This window comes from Stigmatopora nigra, unplaced genomic scaffold (assembly GCF_051989575.1).
Source record: "Stigmatopora nigra isolate UIUO_SnigA unplaced genomic scaffold, RoL_Snig_1.1 HiC_scaffold_25, whole genome shotgun sequence".
Taxonomy (NCBI): Eukaryota; Metazoa; Chordata; class Actinopteri; order Syngnathiformes; family Syngnathidae; genus Stigmatopora; species Stigmatopora nigra.
Window position 1 is genome coordinate 3,409,594 of NW_027551604.1, and position 25,764 is coordinate 3,435,357.

General features: G+C 39.2%; 4 protein-coding genes across 5 annotated transcripts; 2 read left to right on the forward strand and 2 right to left on the reverse strand.

Annotated features, from left to right (window-relative positions):
* The first annotated feature begins 1,798 nt into the window (after positions 1-1,798).
* Positions 1,799-8,518, forward strand: rhag (Rh associated glycoprotein). The gene is made up of 10 exons (XM_077711359.1): positions 1,799-2,093; positions 4,628-4,811; positions 4,895-5,045; positions 5,173-5,320; positions 5,826-5,992; positions 6,086-6,223; positions 6,311-6,429; positions 6,507-6,580; positions 7,040-7,113; positions 7,312-8,518. The coding sequence occupies exons 1-10, from the start codon at positions 1,916-1,918 to the stop codon at positions 7,384-7,386; spliced, it is 1,308 nt and encodes a 435-aa protein (XP_077567485.1). The 5' UTR covers positions 1,799-1,915; the 3' UTR covers positions 7,387-8,518.
* A 1,406-nt stretch (positions 8,519-9,924) lies between these two features.
* LOC144192251 (uncharacterized) lies at positions 9,925-12,210 on the forward strand. Its single transcript, XM_077711363.1, has 7 exons — positions 9,925-10,093; positions 10,553-10,613; positions 10,705-10,875; positions 10,951-11,009; positions 11,074-11,166; positions 11,298-11,390; positions 11,464-12,210. Exons 1-7 carry the CDS (start codon positions 10,091-10,093, stop codon positions 11,512-11,514), a joined length of 531 nt encoding a protein of 176 aa, XP_077567489.1. The 5' UTR covers positions 9,925-10,090; the 3' UTR covers positions 11,515-12,210.
* On the reverse strand, positions 12,206-15,394 carry rd3 (retinal degeneration 3, GUCY2D regulator). Its single transcript, XM_077711361.1, has 3 exons — positions 15,087-15,394; positions 13,480-13,790; positions 12,206-13,135 (listed from the first exon to the last, which is right to left on the reverse strand). The coding sequence occupies exons 2-3, from the start codon at positions 13,767-13,769 to the stop codon at positions 12,784-12,786; spliced, it is 642 nt and encodes a 213-aa protein (XP_077567487.1). The 5' UTR covers positions 13,770-13,790; positions 15,087-15,394; the 3' UTR covers positions 12,206-12,783.
* Positions 15,395-20,575: 5,181 nt separating this feature from the next.
* Positions 20,576-25,281, reverse strand: slc30a1a (solute carrier family 30 member 1a). 2 transcript variants are annotated; one of them, XM_077711135.1, is made up of 3 exons: positions 24,120-25,281; positions 23,119-23,190; positions 20,576-22,983 (listed from the first exon to the last, which is right to left on the reverse strand). In XM_077711135.1, the coding sequence occupies exons 1-3, from the start codon at positions 24,667-24,669 to the stop codon at positions 22,121-22,123; spliced, it is 1,485 nt and encodes a 494-aa protein (XP_077567261.1). In that variant the 5' UTR covers positions 24,670-25,281; the 3' UTR covers positions 20,576-22,120. The 2 variants fall into 2 exon arrangements, with proteins under 2 accessions (XP_077567261.1, XP_077567262.1); XM_077711136.1 differs by lacking the exon at positions 23,119-23,190 and having other exon boundaries at positions 24,120-25,274.
* Between the last annotated feature and the right edge of the window lie 483 nt (positions 25,282-25,764).

A 25,764-nucleotide genomic window follows, 5' to 3' on the forward strand; every position in this document is an offset into this window, starting at 1 on the left:
CAATCCTAAAAAAAAAACCTAATAATCACAATGTAAATAGCAAAGACTATTTCAAATAAATATGTTACCTAAAATATTGCCAATCCACCATGAAAACAGAATGTTTAACAATACTAGTCAAAGAATCCCGTAATGAAAGCTTCAAAGGTTTTAAAAGGCCAAGAATAATAGCCATTAAAATGAGATAAGGAAAAGGCACTGTTTACTTAGTCTTTAATATGAGTTTGATCATATTAAAAGTGTTGAAAAACGAAAGTGGGACCGCCAAGGATGAATGATTGCGATTAAGTGGACCATAAATCCTGGAGTTCAAGCGTGTCTTCAAAACAATACATGCAAGCCCTGCCAAATTCTAGAGAAAAACTTTTGAATGTGCTTTCAAGGCGTAATAAGCGTTTTTCCTATCTCTCAACATTTGGAAGTCATTTCCCAAATACGCTTGGAAAATCGCTCCAAAACAAACAGAAATGTGTCATTGGCATTGATTAACTACACAGCCCATTCATGAATGTTTTTAAGTCTTAAAAACAGAGACACCTCTGCACTTGGGCTAATTTGGCTCACTATTTCCCACTGTGGATCAGGAACTGAGGGTCCAAACACAACTGTCAGCCTGGGAAAGTGTAAACACAGCCATGTAATGAGGGGAAAAAACTGCGCCTATGAAGGTCTCCCAATCGGAGAAGCCACAGTGAACGTAATATTCCATTCCACATAACTCAAAAACAAAACGATGTCTATTTAGGCTCCTTTTTTAGGTAAGTGTGCAAAAAAAATGCCGATAACATGCTTTGCAATGATTGAATGGCATGTGTCGTCTATTGTCAACTGATTTACGTTGATGTTGGATTGCGGACTAATGACCTTTCAATCAGTGTCTGTTTGGGCAATGGTTAATCAGTGAGCGCAAAAGGTCAATAGTGACAGAGTCCTATCATGTTTATTTGGTCGCAAAACCTTTAGATGTCTAAATCCAATTGAAAAGGTGGTTGGGGGGTGGGTTATCAGAAGAGAGCTTCCCATGAGCACATTCACTCAGAGGAGCATTGCTAAGAGTGTACTGTATGTATATATTTGTATTTAAATCCACATAATATTTCATTAATATTCTAACATATCAATGTCCCTACCCGACCAAATAAATGATTGCATTCTTAGTAAAAGCTGAAAACGACAATGGTACCATATTTTGCAGACTATAACTTGCACAAGCCAAAAAAAGCTACAATAAGGAGGGAAAAAACATATCTTAGTCACTAGAGTATGTCACATTTTCAACACACATTAACAACAAACATACATTAGTAAATAGGCATCTGTTAAAATAACATTTAACAGCCAACTAAATCATAAATTACACAACACTTGTTTACCAAACTCTCAATCTTACTCCAAATCTTTAGTATCATTTCTGAGCAACTCCCTCAACTCCAAAAACAGAAGTCGCACTACAGAATAAATCGCAGACAAAGTCAAAACAATAAAAGTATGACTTATCCTCCAGAAAATATAGTAGTGTACAGTCCCTTTTTAACAAATGCTACAAATCTACAGTATAAAACACCCTCCTGAATTACTTGAAAGTAAAAAAAACTACTACAAAACCACAAGTGATTGCACTTTGTTTGCTGGGCTTTGCTGTGTCAGTCAACTAGAGAGGAAACCCATCCCAGTAAATGAACAAGGCGGGATGTAAAGAATCAGGGTGGGCTGTTCATCATCCAGGAGGCCTGAAGGCCAGCTCCGTTATTGGTCCTACCAAATTCTAGCATCAGTTAAAAAGCAGACGCCACTTTCTTCCCTCCCTTCACTCAGTCCGACAGTGAGGCCCGTTGCGCCCGCGTGTGTGAGAGAGGAAAGTGTTCCTGTGTGTTTATGAGTGTGTGAGCTTGACACAAAGAGACAGCAATACGGGATGCCTGCATACGCCACCAATATGAGAATCAAGTTCCCCATCGTGGCCTTGGCTTTGGAAGTTATCACCATCATCCTGTTTGCAGTCTTTGTGGTTTACGATGACGGCAAAGGTCACGGCCACGATGCACACGGCAACGGCACGGACCACCAAGACCCGCCAATGCAACTCTATCCCAGTAAGTTTTACTGGCGTTACTGGTTTGCCGAGAGATGATCGAATGCGATGTATGTGTCACTTTGATGGATGAGGGCCAAGAAGCGAACAAAATGACGGGGGGAGTAAATTGCTTTCCATTCTGAGCATGTGGCTTGAATCATATTGACGCTAAAGATGAATTGGGTGACATCAAAGTAGCTGTAAAGCAATTAATCCCTGATATTTTCCAGATTTTTCTTAACTAAATGAGTATTTAACATAGAAAAGTGACCTTAAAAAATACGTTTGGCATTACAATTTGATCCTTTCTATCATTCACTCACTTCCCAATTGTTTAAGATCTAAATATTATTATCCAGTTTGTCATATTAAATGTCCAGTTTCAATTGGAGTAATGTGAATTCTATTAATTAGCGTAACTGACCAATTACATGAAAACGAAAATAGCGACTGTTTGTTGCAGCACAGATCTGCTGAGTGCAATAAGAGAAGTCACAGGGTCACATTCTCCTTCATTTACTATCTGTCGTCTTGTCACTCCCATGCAACTTGGGCAGAGTTAAATGTCATTGGTGTCATGTTGAAGAATGCTTTTTTAATGAAAAGAATAGATCAAAATTGATGATTATGATGCCACATATCACATGTCCATTACTTGCATAACTTTACGTTGGAGTGACTGCATGATCACAGTTGGGTGTGGCAAATGTGACCCATACAGATAAGCTCTCCTACTTCAAACTGGTGGCTACGGCTCTGGATGAAATTATAGTATTATTTATTTGATAGTTTTTAATATATTTTTGAGACTAAGATATTTAATGGGACACACTTTTTTTTTTAATTCCCTATTTAACGTATTGGCTACAATTGACGATGCTTAGATGTCCAATCCATTTTTAATCCATATTTATCATTTTCTATTGCTCTGTCTTTTGTTATGCTCACAAATTTGCACATTGCAAGTCAATGCAAAAAAGAGTTGAGATAAGTAATAATATGCAAGTAGTTCACCATTATCATTGGCAGGTTTCCACATTTAAGTGCATTTAGATTGTGCATGACGTTATGTATATGCAAGTCTAGTAAAAATAACAATCAAATGAGGGAAATGAATGAGACATTCATGATGAAAAATGATTTCAAGCATCCTCCCTTAAATTCATATTTCACTATATTCATCTACAGCGGGGTGAATCTCAACTGGTGAGTGTTAGCTAAGTTCTGGGCGTGACGCCAGGCACTGTGGCTCGCTCCCAAATTTAGTTCCTTCTATTCAGTGAGCTGCAACCATGTCATAAAATAGAGGTGTAAACTATCATTGTTTTATGGAATGAAATGTTTTGAACTTCAATTTTTGTAACTAACTGAGACATTGGCCATTGGGTGTATTAGTTCATTTCTATGCATATATTTGTGCAAATATCTGCAAATGAATGCATGTATTCTTCAGTGCTAATTGGTAAAATATGTAGTAAAACTTGATGCTATTTTATATTTAGTTTGAAACTGGTGACATTTGCCCTTGGTTATCTGTAAATATGCCAGCGAACACTTGGTAGAGTCTAAAATTTGTTGCAGTGCAAATGTAAACAACTTTGATAATAAGCAGTACAGGAGCAATCAATATATTATATACAAATTATATCTATACTGTACATAACCAAGGCAGCCAAAAATAAATCACTAACTTAAACCTCCAGAGTAAAATCATTAAACCTTGTTAGTACTATCTACATAGTATATAACTTAAGGCAAATATGCATGAATTTTATGATAATAATTCACTTAGGTCGAAAATAATCACCGCCTTTCAACAGCCTTTGAAGAAGTAATTATCTTTTAAATCTTGCCCTCCTGGGGTCCTCCTTAAACAATTCTGTCTCCCATTAAATTTGTAATAGTGTAAGGATAAGGAAATTACTCCCATTGTCTTTCTGTTCTGATGTTATTTCCTTGGATGGAGCTCATCGCATTAAGTTGGAGGTTCCAATTTCCTGTCTTTGAAGGAGCCCAGGTCATCGCCACCATCAACAATGACCTTCCCTATTTAAGTTTGAAGTAGTTATTGTTTTTCTCCAAGAGTGAAAAAAATAAATCATAAGTGCACATGCTTAAGGAGATGATTGGCATGTCCAAAAACACACTCTCCTCAACCTCCCAAACTCCATCTAAACCTATTAAGGTCATATGCTCTTCATAAAAGCTGAACAAGGCCGTTAACTCAACTGGAACAGCGCTATCTTTTTCCTCTTGTATCTCATTGAGAGTGTGATTGAATTGCTTTTCAAGCCAACAGGTCACGTCACGGCCGACAAAACAGCTCCTGTGTAAGGAAATGACTCCTGGGAACCCCACCAGTGTGCAATAAATTATTCCAATAGCTCAAACAAGCATGGATGAAACTCATATTGTAATATCTCTTTTAAATTGAACGCATCACATGCTAAAGTCTTTGCATCTAATCTACCGCCGTGCATTTCTTTGCGACTACACGGGGAATTGCCAGATAAAGCAAAGCACTTACCCGCCTCCCTTCCTGCACGTCTCCAGTGTTCCAGGATGTCCACGTGATGATCTTCATCGGCTTTGGATTCTTGATGACCTTCCTGAAGAGATATGGCTTCAGCAGCGTGGGCGTCAACCTGTTATTGGCCGCCTTTGGCCTGCAGTGGGGCCTTCTCATGCAGGGCATCTGGCATCTGGATGATGGCAAGATTAAGATCAACATCTTTAAGTAAGTCTCTAAAATAAATGAATGGCAACTTAAGGCAATAACATGTTCTTAACCTTGAAATCCAACTCACGTGGCTTTTGTAGAATCATCAACGCAGATTTCAGCACAGCGACAGTCCTCATTTCCTTCGGCGCAGTTCTTGGGAAGACCAGCCCTGTGCAGTTGCTCATCATGACCATCCTGGAGATCACCATCTTCTCCATCAATGAGCACCTGGTGGCAGAAATTATGGGGGTGAGTTTTTCAAGCAAGCTCACATTCTGCAAATAATCACCAGATGAATATAACTCCCACTTTAATGTGTGAACCAGTGCAAGAAATTGGAAAAAATGGGGTAATTATTGACTTCTTTTTTTTACAGGCTAATGATGTGGGGGCTTCTATGATTATTCATGCCTACGGAGCCTATTTTGGTCTGGCTGTAGCTCGAGTTCTTTATAGACCTGGACTGAGGAACGGTCACGAGAATGATGGATCCGTTTACCATTCGGATCTGTTTGCGATGATTGGTAAAGTTCATTCTTCTTGTTAAATGTCGCCGTCTTGCGGACACAAATGGGATTGCAGTTTCAGCACTATAAATAGGTCATACCAGAATGGGAAGATATTTGGGCTTCCAAATATTTTAAATACAAACCCACGTTTCCGAATTTTCTGATACATATTTAGCATAATTTTTAATGCATTCATTATTTATTTTTTGGAATATTGTTAGCTTAATCACAGAACTCGAAGCTGATTTTGAGGAAAAACTTGCTTTTGTATTTAGGTAATAATATTTTGTTTCTTATTCTGAGTGTGAGGTAGACATTTATTGGGGGATTACTAAATTATGAAAAAATTAAATGAGGACATACATGTGTAATAGCCTTTCTATCTGAAAACTTGAGATAGTGTGAAATCAGTTTTCTTCAAACTAAGGCAACATTTTGGAGTTTTTGCTGTCTCTTTACATTTGGAATTTGCTTTGAAATATAAGAAAGCACATAAACTGAAATCGCTTGTCTTCAACAGGGACTGTGTTCCTCTGGATGTTCTGGCCCAGTTTTAACTCCGCCATTGCAGAGCCAGGTTTGACCCAGCTCACTGCAGTAATCAACACCTATCTCTCCCTGGCCGCCTGCGTTCTCTCAGCCTACGCCATTTCTAGCTTGGTGGAGCATAAAGGAAAACTTGACATGGTTTGACTACATTTGTGCTTCTGAAATGTGACTTCACCATGAACAGGGCAATCTATTTTAACCTGTTCTTTCACATTGCACTTTCACGTGAAGGTGCACATTCAGAACGCCACCTTGGCCGGCGGCGTTGCTGTGGGAACGTGCGCCGACATGAACATCGGGCCCTATGGAGCCATGCTGATTGGATTAGTGGCGGGTATCATTTCCACGCTGGGCTTCAAATTCCTGAGTGTGGGTTTGCAGATAACAATATATTCATGTAAAACAAGCATTCTATTCTATTAGAATGTTAAATTCTAAATACTATGTTTTCTGCAGCCTGTTCTGGCATCTAATCTGGGCATCCAGGATACCTGCGGTGTACACAATCTGCACGGCATGCCGGGCATATTGGGTGGTTTGGCTGGTATCGTGGCCGTAGCTTTGGGGAAAAAGAGGTAAGGATAAGCTTCCTCAGCTATTTAAAAAATCTGTTTCTTTGGTAGTTTGTTAAATCCCTTTTGTTTATCTTTAGTGGTACAGCTACCATGCAAGCCGCTGCCTTAGCTTCATCTCTCGGATTCGCTTTGGTCGGAGGGCTCATCACAGGTGGGTGGAGAAAATGATAATAATAAATAAACTATGATAATATGATCCAAACAAGCATTCACTAACAAATACAACATATCCATCTGCATGAATATTTGTGAGGCATTGCAATATATGAGTTTGCACTCAGGGTTAACACAAATAAAACCTGGGGGAAAAAAACTAAAATTGTCAAAATTGAAACAGCAAGATGTATAAATCTCAACTAATGTTGCACTAATAAACAATAGGTAGCAAATTAATCCACACTTTGTGAAATAAATACTTGTACAGCAGTTGAAAACCATATACAACTTCAATATACAATACTATAACACAACTTGTAAAGCATCAGCAGTTTTTATAGTATATTTACGTATAAACTACATGGTTTGGTGGGCTAAATTTATATTATAAGACAAATGAAAAGAATACAATGAATGCAGCATGACTAAAAAATGTGCTTTGCTCATTTTCCAGGTTTAATAATGAAACTGCCTATCTGGGGACAACCTCCTGACCAGAACTGCTTTGATGACTCTATTTACTGGGAGGTAAGAAATCCTACCTTATCTCCGAGGCGGTAGACGTAAGAAAGTAATATTCCACATGATTAAACTTGAAATTCAGGATCATATTTGCCAGGCAATGGCTTAATATTGATATCACAGTCTGTGGATGCTTTCTAATATACTACATGTTTTGGGTTGGTGAAGATGGTTATAAATGGACTTTCTTACCTGTTGTATTAGGTCCCTGCAGAAGAAGAGGAGAACGAAGAGAGCTTGGCCCATGCTGATCATTCAAAGAACAAAGCCGATGTCTAAAAATTTGGAAAAATGGAAAAAAGGCAGCTGAGAATATTGCTCTACGATGCTGTGCATGACAATTTAATTTGAATTGAGACATTAGAAAGCAGTACAGCTCCTTGCATTGCACAATATTGTCATTTTAAATACTGAGGAGAGGCTTAATCAGTTTGGCAATTGAATATTAAAACAAAAGAATATTGTTATGGCACTGCTGGTTGATTTTAAATCACAGTAGTTTAGAGTCTAAAATACCCAGAAAAAAACTAGCAACATACATGTATACAATTATGATATTGATTCAGAATGGAGTATTAAGACAAAAAAAAACATTCAGATTTGGATTCAATTTTTTTAAATGAGTGACACAGTAAGTAACATTTTTGTTAGGTTTTATCACATAACCCTCATAGTTACTATTTACACTGAAATCAACTGTTCACACTCAATGCTGGAAAACAGCAACACTTATAAGCTTTTTCTTTATTTACCTTTGAACATATTAGTACAGTGTGTGTTTTTTGTGTTTTTTCATTCATTTTTTCTCCCAAGCATTATTTTATCCACCTATATATGAGTAACACCTTGGTGAATGACAGGGACTTTAAGTCTTTAAGTGACCTCACTCTTATTTTCAACAAAAAATGTTCCTTTGATGAACCAACGTGTGTGTATAAGTGAATGCATGTGCGTGTGTGTGTCCACAATAAGGCACATTTTTTTTACTATTTTATATTATGACAAATGTATTCTTCAATGTACATACAAATTCACACGTGAAACGACATGGTCAGTTTGGTCGTAGCCTTGTAGTGTAAAAAGAAACCGGTACACGACTTTGATTTTTACAAAAATCAGGAAATCGTTACATTACTAAAGACTGTTTTTATATATATATATATACATAAAGTGGATCCTCCCACCATTGATTGACACAAATAATGCCTTATGTGTCTGTAATGTTGCATAACCCCAAAAAAAGACTGCAGGTGAGATCAAACTGACTACTTCAGTTAGTAATCATTTTGTTTATCAATTTATGAGTGATGCAAAATCATTGAAAAGCATCAACATTTTGTATTTTTATACAGTGCAACATGTATTTGTATAATGAACAAACACTGCCATAATAAATATGTTTTGTACATTATTTACACAAATTTGCCTTGTGTGTTAATCCACCTCATTATCACTGCAGATCTGGCAATAATAGAAACTATCAACACTATAAAAAAACAATAAAACAGGCAACAACTTTATCACCTGCATTAATCCAAATAATTCAGAATTAAATAAACAGGAGTTCCAAAATATTGAAATTTCAGTTTAGTAGATTGAGTTTTCATCTTATTTTATTAGAGTCGCCACAGTATGTAAAACAATTCAGCAAGACAGATTTGGCACTAATTTTATATAAATGATCCTAGTTCTTGTCCACCCCAAAATTACATTAATGAGAGAACCTTGGGGGTGTAAAGAAATAAATAAAACAAACATTTATTTTCTTATCACAATTTATTATTAGTACATAATCATTTTGTTTTCATTTTTCTTTGTTTTAGTTTTCCAAATTTGTAATTGTTCTATACTCAAAGTATACTCTCACCATCCTATAAACCTATTGACATTATTCAAAGTATTCATATATTTTGTTTATATTATCACTTTGTTTATAGTATTTTCAAGTATTTTGTTAGACGCTCCACACTTCTCTCGAAACCCATTATTGTTCATCGCTGCCCTCCTGTGGTTCAAATAGGTATTGAAACACGCACTTAATAATTTTGTTTTCATTTTAATTTGTTTACGTTTTCCAAGTTTGTAATTGTTCTATACTTAAAGTATACTCTCACCATCCTATAACCCTATTGATATTATTCAAAGTAATCATATATTTTGTTTATATTATCACTTTCTTTATAGTATTATCAAGTCTGTTGTTAGACGCTCATCACTTCTCTCGAAACACATTATTGTTCATCACTGCCCTCCTGTGGATCAAATAGGTACTGAAACACCCGCACTAATATTCGAATTAACGCCAATTTTGATCTGCTGAAAAAAGTTCCAAATTATGAATTGTCCTGGCTTTAGTTTTCCAAGTTTGTAATGGTTCTATACTAAAATTATATACCCATCCTCCTATAACCCTATTGACATTATTCAAAGTAATCATATATTTTGTTTATATCATAACTTTGTTAATAGTACGTATTATCAAGTATTTTGTTACACACTTCTCTCGAAACATATTATTGTTCATCGCTGCCCTCCTGTGGTTCAAATTGGTACTGAAACGCACGCACTAATATTCGAATTAACGCCAATTTTGATCTGCTGGAAAAAGTTCCAAATTATAAATTATCCTTTCTCTTGCAAATAAACAATCTATTGATCACTTACCTGGGATCCCAACTCTGTGTATCTTCCGTGTGTTGATCAAAAGAAATCATGAAGGACCATAAAAAAAGAGCAGATGGCGTTGTGAGTACGAGATCGAAAAGGAATTAACGCCAATATGATGATCAGTGGATTAAAATAACAAAATACCATTTCCTCTTTGCACGGGAAGCTAGCACCAAATGCATTCTGGGATACAATATGTCGCCTGTGGTTGCCAGTTAATGCTAAATTTCGGATCATCCCTCCTATTTAATACAGACATATGCACGTTGCGTTGTTGTCAAGCATTGTTTTGTAGTAACCATACTGCACTGTTGCCATGGTAAGTACTGATCACTTCTGATTTCTCAAGATCAAGATGCACGTAGCGTTTGCAAAAGAAGTGTTGTGTTAGCTTAGATATCCAGTTTGGCTCAAATCATTGGACTATAAGCAGATAATCGTAATAATTTATGGTTTTCATAATAATGCGTTATTATGCGTGCCATCCGAGGTCATACCTAGTAAAATAATTTGCAGAAATTGGTCTGATCAGCATGTTTTTGTCCGGATCTCCCCGTTAAGTTTAGGGTTAAAATCGTTAGGGTTGTCACTTTTGCATTAATACTTGGCTGATCCCTAAATAATAACATATAATGTTCCAAAAATCAGCAATTTTTTGCCTATCTCAAAGACGTTCCCACTCAGCAAACGCAGTATATAAGAAAAACATTATACTTCAAAATAACATCTCTTTTTCAGGTTATTTTGTCTAAATAATATCCATCGTCTTTCTTTCTAGTCAACAAAAGCAGAGTGCAGAGTTTCTAGTTCCAGCTCTCGGACAGACGACAAAAGCAGAGGTGGTCCATTTTTTATTTTTCTAACTAAAAGGAATACATTAATTAGCCAAAACAAAAGCACTGTCAAAATAACCCCAAAATTGTGCTTTAGGAGGTAGAGAAAAAAAGAAGCGTAAACGCAGCCGCAGCAGATCTTCTTCCTCCTCTTCCTCCTCCTCCTCATCCTCCAGTTCATCCTCTGCTTCATCCTCATCGTCGTCGTCTTCTTCATCGGGCTCGTCGCACTCATCCAGCAGCAGTCGTAGTAGCTACAGGAGTAGTGGTGAGTGAAAATAAAAGCTTGTTTTTGATTGTTCTCTCCGTTATTAATCACATCCACTGATTATTTTACCCTTAGACTCCCGAAGTAAGTCCAGAAAGCGGTCTAAGAAAGGGAAGAGGGACAAAGCTAAAAAGGTATTAGTTAGGGATGCCTCGATCACATCTATTCCAAAAGTCAACTATCATTTTCCATTCCCAGCAAAAGGTGAAGAAAGAGAAGAGACATAAACGGAAAAAGGAGAAGAAATCCAAAGGCGGGGAAGAAAATGCTGGGCCTGTTCAGATATCCAAGGTTAAGCCCATTTCACTTCTAACTGTTGTGTATTAAAGGTTCACCTGGAAATGTAACCCTCTTTTTTTGTGGGCTGCCATTTTTAACTATCCATGCTCATGGTAACAGATTACTTTCTCTGTTCTACGCAGTACTTGAAGGAAAAGACGAAAGGGAGCAAGTACAGCATGATTTCAGGCAAGAAAATAAAGATGAAAGTAAAGAAGTCCAAGAAAGATAAACAGGTCATTCCACTCTCTTCTTGAAGGAACTTTATTATTTAAGCATTGTCATTCACCTTTGCTGTTTTTACCACAGCGGGACAAAAATCGAGCCGAACTTTTGGAGTTCCTTAATTCCACCTTGTGATTCCCCCGAATGGACAAGGGGAGACAACCTCAGGAAACTGCAAGCGGGCTGCCCGAAAGAAGAAATGTAAATAAAGTTTGATGTCGAATCATGGCGTGCCATACCTGGACTCGCATGCCAAGTTTTAACATCGTAACCATTTTTTTTAAACATGTATTTTTATTTAAATGTGAATTACACATAACCTGATCTCCAACGACAATCTTGATTCTCATCCCCCCCTATATGAAGAAAGTCAAATTGGTTCCATTTCTCCCGATTATTAGTATATAGAGGATAAATGTACAGGACATTAAGAGATAGCCTTTACTGTTGCTACTGCTGATAACAAAAGGTCCAATATAGAAAAAAAAGCACCATTAATGTTCAAAATTGCATTTCTTTTCAGTGCGATTGCACCTAAAGAAATGCTGAGTGTTCATATGTACATTTCTGTAGCAAGTTTATTCTCGTATCACTACTTTTGGACTCAAGTTGAGAATTGTCATCTGTGTGTATTGACCAGTTGAACAGTTATTGTTATATAATTAATGTGACCATCAATATTTTACTTATACTTGAAAGCCCCCTTTGTAACACCCTTTCAATTTCAGCAGTGGTCCGGTTCATGACTGTAAAACAAAAATAGCTGCTTCTTATGTCAATGCATTCATGGAGCTGTGGGACAAAATGAAAATAAACCAAACCAATGTTTAATGGCTTTGTCAATACTTTATTTGTATTCATTTGCAGTGGATGTGATCGTGTATATAAACTGTAGAAAAGCGGATGTAAAGCTTTTAGAGGGATGACCTTGAGTGCAGGAACTCTGTGTAGGCTTATTGTGTGCTATGAGAGCAAATGCAAAGGGTGACTCATGGTCTTAAGTGATGGGGATGGGAAATCATGTTATACTTAACAACTAATACGATAGAATAATGTGCCGAGTTTGAAATACTTAGGCATTCGGGTCTTATTTGAGAAAAGGTTTTGTTCGCTTGTGTATTACATTTAGTGATGGCTGATGAATATTCAAAATAAACATTGAAGAGATTTTAGCAAATCATAAAATTAAGTGCCTCCTAAATGTCAAGCAATTCGAGTGTGTAATACAATCATGCTTATGCTCGCTTGAGTTTTTGATCTAAAAAAATTCAAATACAACTTTTTCCCTAAATAACCACTCAAACTGTTGTTCCATTTGATACTACAAAGAGTCATGTATTTTATATATTTTATCTTAGCAACTCCCAGTCAACTCAATGTAAATTCCCTGTACTTGAGTGTACATCACACAAGTTTATCACCACTAGTTCCTTTGTATCTAAAATCCGGCATGCTCCACACTCTCTCATCTCTGTCTGTCCCTCTTTCCACATCTTCGGACACTGTCTTCAGGTCACTCAGGCGAGCACCGTCGGTGGACACCAAGCCAACAGCGCTCCCGAAAGGGTTGATCTTAATACGGGATCTGAAGTTCACCAGTGACACGCTTTTGGCACGTTTGTTGCTCCACTGGCGAGCCAGACGCTGGGCCTCTTCCTCCTCCTTTAGTTGCTCCGCAGTCTCCACGAGGATGGAACGGAAGAGGCCCGATACCTCGTGAACCTCCGGTTCGCTTGCTCGGATTGCATCGCGGAACCTGTGCAAAATCCAAGTGTTACACGAGAAGATTTTTATTTCTTATAACCACGTTCTGCAAAAATAAATACTTTTAGCACCTTGCTCTCACTGGTACTAACAAGCCACCTGAGACTTGATCAAAAACAACATCAGTGCGTTCAATAACATTTAATGAGATTTAACATCCATTTGGCTTGTTCTTTATTGAGCAAGTCTGGTGAGATTTTAGATTCTAATCCCCAATCTCAGTGGTTGACGTACCGTCGCTTGTCATGAAAATAACAGACAACAACATGACGTCATGGAAGACCAAATAATAATGCATACCATTTTTTTAATAGATTATTTTTGTGCTACTCTTACTTGAGTATGACCAGCCCACAGCAGGACGGCGGCACCTTTGCGCAGAGGTCTTCCAGGCCAAGCCTCTCCCCCGTGCTGATACTGTATGACGAACGAGGCACGCTGGCGAGCCAGCTGTAGTCCGCCCCTGTCTTGAGGCGCCGGTACTCGCTCTCCCGCTCCCTATGCAACCTCTCAGCCTCCTTCATTTGCCAGCTCAGCTCTACCATCAGCGTGTCAGTGACCACTTCGGCCGGTTCCCTGTGTGGGATGCGCTGGTGAGGCTCGCTCCAGCCGAACCAGGAGGCCATGGCGTGGCCCCTGCCACCTTACTGAGAGAAAGAGAGTCAGAAAAGGACATCACTTGCAACAAATTACAATTCTAAATGCAAGTGCACACTTGTCTATTAGGGGACATTTATATGCAATACAATTCAATGCATGACGCAATAAACATGAAATTATGGCTGTAGTTGTCCCTCAAAGTTAAGATGCAAACTTAATTTGTATGGGAATTATCTTAATGCAAATCATTAGTACGTAACTCAAATGAAGATTCAAACATCCCTCTTCATCATTCTATTCACATTTTAACCACATGTGGTCAAGATGTGACAGCCAACAAATGATTCGCAGTACTTTAGCATTGCCAGGTTTCAAACGGGTTGTTTTCAAAGAGAAGTGGCTACAGAGCTTAGTGAGCTCATTAGTTGTTGCCACAGAGATACTGTGAGTCAGGAAGACTTACAGAAAAGGAAGTGGATGTCCTTGGAAATACATTATGTGACTGGACATTGAGCTCCTTATTAGAAAACTGCAATTATTGTTCATTTTGGGTTCATCTTGAAACTTAGGCATGTCAACTGGTTTGTGCAAAATATAATGAATACTCACTGCACACATCGAGCGTTCTTTCCGAAAATATGAGGAATATACCAGCATACATTGAGACTATTATACATTTTGCTATTGAAAATAGAACTATGTGGATTTCTTGTTGAATTATTAAAAGACATTGATGGAGCTTTACTTTCTGTCATGATCACATAACAGCTAGTGCTCTTAATTTTTGGTTACTGCATCTGTCCACACACACACACACACACACACACACACACACACACACACACACACACACACACACACACACACACACACACACACACACACACACACACACACACACACACACACACACACACACACACACACACACACACACACACACACGCGCACACACACACACACACACACACACACACACACACATACACACACACACACACATACACATACACACACACACACACACACACACACATGCATTGTTTTGTAACTGTCCTTGCATTAATCTGGGTTTAATCCTTTCACCCAATGAATATAGCCCAATTGCATACATCATACAATGTTGTATTGGTTTATCAAATACACTCCATTTGTTAAAGAGGTTGCATTTTATTTAGTTCGGTTGTTGAAATATGAATGCCAAATTCTGATTTAACATATGCAATTTGTGAGGTATTACCACGATGTGAATGATGACATCCTCAAGCATTATTTACAGCTTCACAATTGGTTTGAATTTGTATATCCTTGAATGCTAAATGAAAAAGACAAGATTTGCTTACCTTTATATTCCCTTGAAAAGTTTCGTTCCTGTTCCACACACCAACAAAAAAGACCAAGTCTTTAGTCTGATGCGGTTGTGACGAGCCAGCTCCCTCTCTTCATTATCTCGACCTTTCTGCTTCTTTCCTTCTCCACTGCCACTCCGCCTCCCCCGCCTCCTCTTCCCTTGAGCCCCCCTGGCCTGCCTTTACTTGTTGCGTCAGGTTGGGGGCTCCAGCATCTCCAGCGGGAGGTCGAACAAGTGCTTATGTCCTTTTATTTTTTTGTGTTTGCCATCTGCTGTTGCCATAGTGACCAGCCTAAGCCTGTTTGTCCACAATAAGCTTCACCCGATGAGAGGGGGGTGATGAAGAGCCAGATAAAAAGGACAGATTTAAAAAGAGGGGGAATCAAATTCAAAGGAAGATGTAGGGCTTGATCATGCATGACAAGGTCACGTGTATGTATGCAAATGAATTTCCGGCAGCTAATCAATTTCAGCCTCCTGTGTTATGAAATGCCACGATGAGGAGGAACATTAAGATTTAGATTGGTGTGTAGGTGGGAGCTGGAAGCCCATCATTGCAGCATGAACTGTGAACTCGAGTGAATCACATCAGATTCTGCAGTAGACAGGATTGGAAAAAAACAGGCTATAACTGGAAACTGTTATTCATGCTTAGACAAGGGCATTTTTTTTAAATCAGATATTGTACACATGTTGTTGTACTGGAGTGTAAGTCTTATTTCTAGGATGTCATTTTATATTTTATCATAAATCAAGAACAGACATATGTTAAGGTAGTGAAATATAGAACAACATAACAGGTGGGTGACTGATAGTCTGGATAATATGGTAAATTTGGACAAGCATATTGGAATTTGATGGTTGCTGAGGTGGCCATTGTGAAGTTTAAGACCAATTCTCACAGCTTGGAGGCATGTTTGGTTGCATTTGGAGGTAACAGATGGGAAGGTAAGCTGTTCATTGGAAACCTCAATTGAGCAGCCCTAATCCTTTAAAGTGATTCCGTTCCCCAGTCATTTAGAATATGCGCTACTTGGTATGATCAGCAATTATTATGGATGTACTTATATACTACGTTTCATTAAAAGAAGAGAAGCAAGCCAGGTGGAGAGACAAATTCATTAAAATCATATAGAAAGAGTCATTTCTGTATCTAAGAGATATTAAACGAAACCATGCCATTTTACCTCTTGGTAATGTTTTGCTTTTGTTTTGTTTCATTACTTATTTGGTTTGACTAGAGCCATAAATGTCTCAAAAGTATGTTGTGCCGTCCTCATGGGAACTCGGTCATATTTGCAAAATATTCACCTGTCAAACTTTGACTATAAAAGCAGAATATTATGACTTTATTCTCATAACATGGCAGCCAGACCTCATCAATAGACAGTGACAGAATAAATAGGAACAAATAACTCATAAATGAAACAGAATGTTCATAAATAAATGAGAAATCTTTCAGGTAGTATTAATGAACTACCTGTAGATTTGCACTATACTTTGTTAAGACACTTAAGTGTATAATAACTTAAGACTTCCACTAGAGAGTAGTGTTTCCTCATCTTTGTTAAGAGGCACTTGCACTATCCATGACATGGTTGTTTGAAATCATTATTTATTTTTAGAATTCAGGTTGTTATTATGGACACAAGTGGAGAACAAAGGAGTTTCCTCGTGGAGGAAGACAACATTTGAAAACAAACATTGTTTGTTTCCTCAAATAAACATTGTGCCTCACCTAGTAAACCAAATGGTTTTCTCAGAAACTCACATTCTTTACTGAGGTTCAATAGGCAGGGCAAGAAAGTGAATTTCTATATACATAATAGTTAGTATATACCAAAATCTGTCTCTACATTATTTTCAATGGCACTATACAATGACAAATGTATACACATAAGTTAATTTCCTACTGTAATGTATTAACATGTAAAGAAATAAAAAAAGATCAACAGGAAAATGTGAAATTAGGACTGACGGCATCAAAAGATTGCAAACTTCAACGCAACGCTGCTCACATGTTATTGCATAATCTCCCCTACAATTTTCATGACATGGTACATTTTGCCGAACATGCCTGGGCTGATGCAGAATGAAGTTTTGGCTGATCACATGAGCACAGACAGACAGAGAGAGAGAGAGAGAGAGGGGGGAAAAATCCCTGATCTGCTGACATCCACTTTTCATTGGCCTTTGTCCAGTTTCTCCCCGACAAAAGAAAAGCCCTATAAGCAATGTGTACTCAAGCCACAACTCAATTGTCACTTCAGAATAGCAGACATGCTCAGATGCTGTTAACACATGGATAACAATTTCTTTCTGTTACACATCATTAGAAAAATTATGAGGTCATGTGTCCAATTCAAATTGGGAGATATGAGATCTTGTTAATCTAAATCTTAAGAGCTCTAATGTGTTTGTGTGATTGATTTCAATCAATGCCGATACTCATGGAGTAGATTAGATTCTATGTTTCAATCCTGTTGCACTGTCAGCCCTTTGTTATCCAATACACAACAACCCTTGCATCAACTGACTTGAATGTTCCAGCACCCTTAAAAATAAGACGCCCCGTCTTAATAATCTCATCCGCTAAATTATACAGTCTATTTTTGAAGAAGAGAAGGAAATATTTTGGGGTGAATGCGGACGATAACCACGTGTCAGAAAGCATTGAGGCCATATCCTCTAACTGTATGTACATAGCCATAATGTGACTACCACTGAATGCCTGAGCATGTATTTTTAGGCCGCCCAGAGGGAGTTCTCAAACTTACTTTCTTGTTGTTTTTCCTTCTCAGGGAAGACGCTAACTGAAATTGATTATCCTCCATTATTTGTGGTTGAAATTTGGGATGTTTTTGTTAAATATGTTGTTTTTTTCCAATAATAAAATCTGTTTTCATTCTGAATATTGCACACATTTTTAATCATATGTATAATACATTTTAGGTTCAACACATTGTCATTGGCAGTGTAGCCATATAACTCCCTGTATGTAAAAATACATTGATAAGAATCACAATCACGTCCAACGATCGTCATCAAGTAAGCGCAGACAAGTACTATATCCCTCCTTAATGTGATCAACGCTGACAATATTTAACTTATCCTCTCTTCTGCTGCTTCGAAGCTGCCTGATAACAACTCCCATAGTAAATGTCTCCATGTGAACAAAAAGAAAACTTTTTATCTTCTTTGAATGCAGATTATATCACAAGTGGTCAAAGGGAGGTGCGCTTTGTGTCTACCATCGTTTTGGACCATCTGTTGTCTTTGATGAAGCTTTTATGACGATTGGGTATTAATTATTGCTGGTTGCATGCACACTCACCCCTGTGATCAAAGTCTAAGCATAAAAAGTGATACATTAACCCACATCCTATTTTATTCCCAATTATGACAAGTTACGTGTGTATATGTATACATATACGTTTTCTTAATTGGCATCAATGGTGGGTAATTCATTAATTTGACAAAATCCATTTTAATGGAATGCATCTCCTTTATTTTATACACTTGCTTGCCTCTTTAAGGCTATTCTGAGCAAAAACTAAATCTAAATAAAATGATACATTCTCATCAAAATGATAGTCACTTTTCCAACATTTTATAACTATAAAAGGATAACTTTTAAAAGTAAAGTCTCAAATATTTGATTCTTTATTCATACATTGTATGTATTGTGAGGGGCAGTTGCAGACATGGTCATGTGACCCTTGGTTCAAACTTTGCTTAGGTCGTTGGTTTTAGTATATCTATGCATGCTGTAACACATCGGCATTTTATCTTTTTTTCCCCCCTTTCATGGGCTTTTAAAATGTTTTCGTTTGTGTACAGGGGTCAAGTTCCACACGCAAAGCTTGTTATTGGATTTTTACACAGTGATAGGCAGTGCATTGAGAAACTGAATCTTCTATGTGACAAAATGTGATTTTTAGCCCAGGCTAAAGGTTGTGCGTGCATGCTGGTAGTATAATTGACATAATGGCTGCGTGCATAAACAGTTTTTTATATGAATGAGATTTAAACTAGGCGTTGTCTTATGCGTTAAAATACACTTTTTAGTCTAAGAGTCTCTAAATCTTTTGCCATATTTTTTTAAATTTCCAACCAAACTGGTTTGATATTACAAATTGGACAATGAGTATATAAAGCATCTGACACTTTCTGTTCATTAAATGATTAGTCATCCCCATCATCATAATTGTAATGATGGCGCTGGTGGAGTTAACATTCCAACCGGCTTAAAATCCCCATTACGTACCTGATAACTCTTTGTTGGAGGCCGCTGAGCTGCTATAAGGTCAGATTAAAAAAAAATTAAATTAAATTAAAAAAAATCCTTGACTGTGTGGGAGAGGACAGGGTTGTCGTCTCTGGAGTTTTTAATCCATCATTCTACTTTCCAAAGGGTTTCACTTTAAATACTACAACCATTCCAGTCTGCTCTCAAGAGACATAATTGAAAAGGAGGTGGTAAATTGATGGGACTAATTTGTACAATAGTAGGGGATTTTGATTATTATAGTGTTGAATATGAACAGTTAACAGTGGTTAACATAGCCTAAGTGAGGGTTCACTATATTCATCATGAACTCATTTGTATGTTGCTGACTTTTAGCTCTGAGGTGAAATCCATTCAAAGAACACCTGGCATGAACATGAGTTCACAGAAATCAGCGAACTGTGCTCCAACAACTGCATCCCAGCAGTACACAGGAATGCAGGGTAAAGCCCTGTGTGCATGTTGGCTTTACAAGACCCTCCCTCTGCACCGGTCTGTTATGTAAGACCCCCTTGGCTGTCCGTCGTATGTTCAGAAGCTATGCATACCATAGCAGATGATAAATGAGAGCTGGAATCACGGCTGTTTCTGGCATGGGCCTCATTTGTAACGGGTGTTGTGTTCCTATTCAAGCACATAAATATCAGATGAGTTTGCTGAATTTAGGGCAGTGACATCACAAGTTTCTTTTTGTGTGATGGATTTCTCGTGGTATTCAAGATCCCTCCCATTTTCCCCAAAGGACTAATTTTCTGAACCACTCACCCTCACAAAGGGGGTGCTGGGGCCTATTCCAGCTGATTTAAGTGATATGATATACTTGTATTACTTTAAATAGATATCTGCAGCACTAGGCAGGGAACACCCTAAAAGTGACTTGATTTTTTTGTGAATGGAGGCCTAGTGCCTCACAGTTCTGGGGTCAAGGGTTCGATTGCAGGGCAGAGTTCACTGTGTGGAGTTTGTATGCTCTGCTGGTATTCTGGTAGTCTCCCATATCTCCAAAACATGCATGGTAGACTGGTTGAACACTCTAAAGTGCCCCTAGGTATGAGTGTGAGCGTGATTGGTTGTCTGTCTGGTGAAAACTGGTAGTTATTATATCAAGCAAGTTTTATCTGAACTTGTGTAGTGGGACAGTGGATAGAAAAGTGTTGAAAATGCAAAAAAAGCACACATTTGTAGTCATCAACTGTACCAAACAGCCATATATATTTTTTATTTCACGATGGCATAGCAGACAGCAACCGTAGATAACAGAATAAAAAAACATCAGCTGACATGTCATATCTAAAAGAATAAACACCTTTATTTTTCACATAAAGCCACGTAAACGTGCCCAACGACACCATGTAGAAGTGACTAAACATTATAAAAATGAAGGAACACATTTGCCAACATTGCATAAACATCAATCAGGAGTGGAATTCTTAATTGTACACTTTTTAAGTGACAACAGAAGAACGCATGGAAAGACAAAATTCAAGGCCACTATAAAGGACTTCAGTGCTCGTTTGTCCAAAACAGTGGACAGACAAACTGTACAATGTGTGACTCTGACAGTGGTTTGTATGCGTGGAAGAGAGTTCTGGCACAATGCACCTCGGAATTGTAAAAACGAAGCACCGGGTCTCATTTGACAGCAGAATGCCCCCCAAAAATGGTTGGGCGTCGATTGGAGCCTACTAACAACATTGCAGGTTTTTCAGCAACAGGATGCATTCAATCTTTAACGAATGTGGCCAAGTCTTTGCACAGTTTACGTTGATCACACACGGTGCTATCGTCAGTGAGCGCAAGGCAGGCTAAGAGAGACGTTGTTTATCCAGCGTCTTATTTCAAAAAGCCCAAAAAAATCTAACTACCCGCATAGATGGGTGGGCTAAAGAGAAAAAAGAAGCAGCATCTACAGAAATAGATTATTTCTAATAACTTAAATATTTAATTAAGCAATACAATACTCAATTTTTAGAGCTCGGGAGGGGGAAGAGGATACACACAAAAAAGGTCCACAGGCTGAATTGAAGCTGCCATGAGGGAGGACATTTTTAAGCTTTGGCTGAGGAACACCGTGGAAAAAAGTTACAAAGGCAGTCGTCACCAATGAGAATCTGTGTTGGCTACTGTTCAATATTTCCATTTTTAATTGGCAACTATAAAGTGACCCACTACCTTATTTGGTTTGAAGCCCAATTTGTTTTTAAATTTACTGTTTACATGACTTGGAAATTTGGTTACAGCCATCGGACAGATTTTATACATGTATTTATGTTATTCAAATTAATGTGAACCCCTCCTCTCAAGCAATGTTTACCAAGCAGTTTGATGTGGGAGACCATCAGGTGGTTTTGCTATTTAATGTTCTTTTTCTAAGGTGCCTTAGCTTAAAGAAGGTTGGAAAACACTGTTACAATCAAATTGAAATGTCGTACATCTGTTAATTATTATCTTGTCATTAGTGCATTCGATGGAGAGTGGTCTGGTTTGTGACTAATTATTATAACGGAGGCTTGCTACCAAGCTCATTGGTCATCTGAAGAGGAACGTTTAACAATAAAAATCGCACTCAGACCTCATTTTGTGAATCGGGGAGAAAATGAAATATGGCAAATGGGGCGATTTAAAACTAAACAATGAGTCACTTTTGACTGAGAGTGACTGAGGTTGAACAATTGCTTACTCGGGAGCAACGCCTGAACCATTTTGTCAATAAGGACCAACAGCACTTGTCACTTTTCTCACAGAGATGACTCCACCTCCGAAGTGACGATCGCCTGGGGCTGAATCTGAGACAAAGCGAGGATTTCCGGGCTGTCGTCGTTGGACCTGGATTCGCTGCCTGTTTTCCTTTCGCTGGCGGACTTGTCGCCGGAGCCACAGCACAGCTTGGGAGCACACTGAGTTCGGCAGGAGAGCTCGCACAGGCTGTCTTGGGATGCTGAACTGAAGGTGACAAACTCGGGCTGGATAGTTGTTGCGTGGATGCCTTCATTGTGGAAAAAGTCCTTAATGCCCTTGGCCACCTCCATGTAGGACGTGGGGTCGTGACACTTGATGTGTGCCGTGGCGATGATGCGGCTACCCGCCAGTTGCCACACGTGCAGCTCGTGGATGGCCAGGACCCCGTCCAGGTTCAGCAGGCGCTCGTTCAGCCGGTGTATATTAATCTGCTTGGGGACCGTCTGGAGCAAGATGAGGGCCGACTCCTTCAGCAACGGATATGTGGTGTACAGCATGATGCAGACCATAATGAGGCAAAGCGTAGGGTCCAAATAAAGTGCCCAGCAGGGGCCAGCCATCCTGATGCTGGCCACTGTGGGGTCTCCCAGATCTAGCAGCGAGTGGTTCCTGTGATAGTGGTCCGAGTCGTGGCCTTTTACACAGGGGTTGATGCAATCTGTGTCTTGGTCACATGGCTTCCAGACGAAGATGAAGATTAGCGCGTTGATGACCACGATGACGGAGCCCAGTGCGTCGCCCAGCACGTGGAGGAAGACGCCGCGCATGTTGAGCTGCGCGGATGATTGGTGCTCGTGCTCCATATCCTCAAACCTGGTGCCACCGTTGATCTGAATCTCCGAACTTTCCTTCGGGCTGAGATCTGCGGATAAAAACAGGATTGTCATTTAGGTTAATAGTTCAAGGCTGGGAAACGTTTTTCTCTCGGGGGGCACAGAACAAACAAAACAGGTCGAGATATTTTTTTTCAGTGATGTGGCGAGGCCATAGAACAGACCTTCCCCACTGCTGAGCACCATCAGATTCTCCTCATTCTGAACTTGGACACTGGAATCTGAACTCTCCTGACCTTGGCACAGAACAGAAATCAGCGAAATAAGTCACGATTGAGTTAATTTAATTCCCAAACATTTTTTTGGACTTGTGATTGTAGTGAATCTAAGTATGTTTTAATTAATCTCACTATCTCTCAATTTATATTGAGCAGCACCCAATCAATAATCATGGGTATGTATTTAAGGACAAAAAGCTATTTAATTCAAATGCTGAGACAATGCCGCTCGTTCATCAGGGGCTAATGATGTGCTTTTGGCCATTGATGTCACTATTACCCTGATGGATGGTCCAGTAACTATTACAGAGGGTATAAAGAAGGGGCGTGGTCGATTTCTGTTTATCAACGCTGTCAAGGCCAAACAGTGTGAGAGTAAGAAACCCGGGCTTTTGGAGAGGCTTAACCCATTATGGTGCAAACAAGTGAGGAAAAAAGGCACGCCTAAAAGAAACTAGATGTCTAATCTTCACATGACCACTTGTTACTGAATAGGCTAATAGGAAATGGTTTCCACTATTGTGCAATGTTGACTGCTGACTAAGAAGATTGTGCGGAGCTGGCTGCCACAGGGGAGGGAGACAGCCTATTTGACTGTCCAGTATGCTCTTCAGCAGGGCTAGGAAACATAAGGCTTGTGGGTGAAATATGGCTCACCGGATCTGAACGGCCAAGAAAACATTAAAGATAGAAAAGAATCCTCAAGCCTGAAAATATAATTAAATCATATTTTATGCCATTTTTTTTACATCAAGGACAAGTAATTCTAATTAGAATTACTCAAGTGTTGATTGCAACATTGTTTTCAGAATCAGAATAAAAACATCTTAATTTATAGCCATGAAATAAGAAAATATTAGACATGCACAACTGTACATATATAATTTAATATTATAAATAACCACATTTAAATCTTAGGAAAGGTAGGAATCAGGCATTTTGCTCACCAGTGGTTTGAGAAGCATCCCCGCAACCGCTGTGGTTGCCCACCAAATTGTTGGTCTCCGCCGAAGTTCCGTTGCCGGCCCGGTGAGACCTGCTGCCTTTTGCCTTCTTCCCCCCGTGGGAGTGCCCGTGTCCCCCACCGGCATGACCGTGGAACAAGCACAAGCCGAGAAGGTTGACGAGCAGCCCCAGGAAGCCAACACCGGCCAGAATTTGGGGTCGCTCGATCTGGTGGGGCACGGTGTAGCGCTCGATCGCCTCCAACACGATGGTGCAGCAAAGCGCCGTGAGGAAGACGGCGTTGACCAGCGCCCCCATCACCTCGGCCCGGATCCAGCCAAACGTGTTCTTGTCGGTCGCTTGGGTCTTCTCAGCGAAGCGCACCGCGACTAACGCCACAATCAAGGCGATGACGTCCGACAACATGTGAAACGAGTCCGACAGCATCGAGAGGGATGCGGTGATCCGACTCACCACCACTTCCACGATGAAGAAGATAAACGTCAGCGAGAGCATGCATAGCAACCGGACTCGATTCGGCTCGCAAGCCATTTTGCTCTCGATCTTTATAAAGGGGCGAAAAAAATCGGCGTGCCCGAGCTAGCTAGCTTGACCGAATTCCGAGCTAACGACGCGCGCCAAATAACTCCCCGAGAGATGATGCGATCCCCCACCCACAATAAAAAAAGACACTACAGTTAACCCGTAATGGTAAATGCACGCCGATCAAAAGACTATTAGTATAGGAATTAGGCCGACACCATGTTCCAGCGATCGCCCGAGCTCCAGTTTGCAGACGGGCTGAAACTTTGCACCCGAGCCGGTAAACTTTCCACACGGAACACACAAGGACGGGGGAAAAATACACGCCCTGCCAATGGTTCCTATTGGAGAAACGAACAAAAAGTCAAAGTCGATTGGTTGTATGTCGTTACGCTCGTAAGCAGGCGGGACAAAGAACCCAGACAACGATGGTTGCTACGCACGCCTACGAGCATAGTCTCGCGATGATTGACATGCAAACTCATTAACGCTGCTTTTTCCTTTTAAAATACTACTGGCATTTAGTATATTTCTATTTAGTAGCTGTGATATGACTGTTGAAAACTTGAATAAACTTTCTCCCAAGAAAAAATAAAGATCAAATGTAAATAGCCCCCCTCCTACCTTGTTCATTAGAATACGTAAATCAATGTAAGTCACTCTGACGTGGCCAACGTTAGTTTTTGATTTCATGATGACGGACACGCACAAATTGTCTCGTTTGCAACATCGTGTATTACCATATCATACGACTGATTTGTATTTGTTCTTATTGTTCATTCAACACAACAATATAATGTTCTATTATAACACACATCTCAGTCAAGCTCGTATTCTGATGCATTACTGGCATTTAAAGTTCTTTTTTAAGTTAAAACACAAATACAAATGATGGTCATGTGTATCGTTGACGAGAGTGGTCAACTCGGGCACATTTGGGCACTTGCCTTACATACAATTGTGGAACACGAGTGCCCTCCTGTGGCAACTAATGGTTTTGCACAGACACAACGTATGTAATATAACACTGGCGTGTTGGGTGGATAATACCGAAATCAAAAGGTAAGAGATGCAGGTTTAACGTAATGATAACGTAATTGCCAT

What these genes read in the sequence shown, in the direction of transcription:
- rhag (XM_077711359.1), top strand. Translation starts at nt 1,916, where the DNA reads ATGCCTGCATACGCCACCAATATGAGAATCAAGTTCCCCATCGTGGCC. An exon ending in TGGTGGCAGAAATTATGGGG is followed by an intron (nt 5,046 to 5,172) that starts GTGAGTTTTTCA and finishes TTTTTTTTACAG; the next exon opens with GCTAATGATGTGGGGGCTTC. An exon ending in ATGACTCTATTTACTGGGAG is followed by an intron (nt 7,114 to 7,311) that starts GTAAGAAATCCT and finishes CTGTTGTATTAG; the next exon opens with GTCCCTGCAGAAGAAGAGGA.
- LOC144192251 (XM_077711363.1), top strand. An exon ending in GACAGACGACAAAAGCAGAG is followed by an intron (nt 10,614 to 10,704) that starts GTGGTCCATTTT and finishes ATTGTGCTTTAG; the next exon opens with GAGGTAGAGAAAAAAAGAAG. An exon ending in AGAGGGACAAAGCTAAAAAG is followed by an intron (nt 11,010 to 11,073) that starts GTATTAGTTAGG and finishes TTCCATTCCCAG; the next exon opens with CAAAAGGTGAAGAAAGAGAA.
- rd3 (XM_077711361.1), bottom strand. Translation starts at nt 13,769, where the DNA reads ATGGCCTCCTGGTTCGGCTGGAGCGAGCCTCACCAGCGCATCCCACAC. An exon ending in TGTGGGCTGGTCATACTCAA is followed by an intron (nt 13,136 to 13,479) that starts GTAAGAGTAGCA and finishes GATTTTGCACAG; the next exon opens with GTTCCGCGATGCAATCCGAG.
- slc30a1a (XM_077711135.1), bottom strand. Translation starts at nt 24,669, where the DNA reads ATGGCTTGCGAGCCGAATCGAGTCCGGTTGCTATGCATGCTCTCGCTG. An exon ending in GGATGCTTCTCAAACCACTG is followed by an intron (nt 23,191 to 24,119) that starts GTGAGCAAAATG and finishes TTCTGTGCCAAG; the next exon opens with GTCAGGAGAGTTCAGATTCC. An exon ending in GGTGCTCAGCAGTGGGGAAG is followed by an intron (nt 22,984 to 23,118) that starts GTCTGTTCTATG and finishes TTTTATCCGCAG; the next exon opens with ATCTCAGCCCGAAGGAAAGT.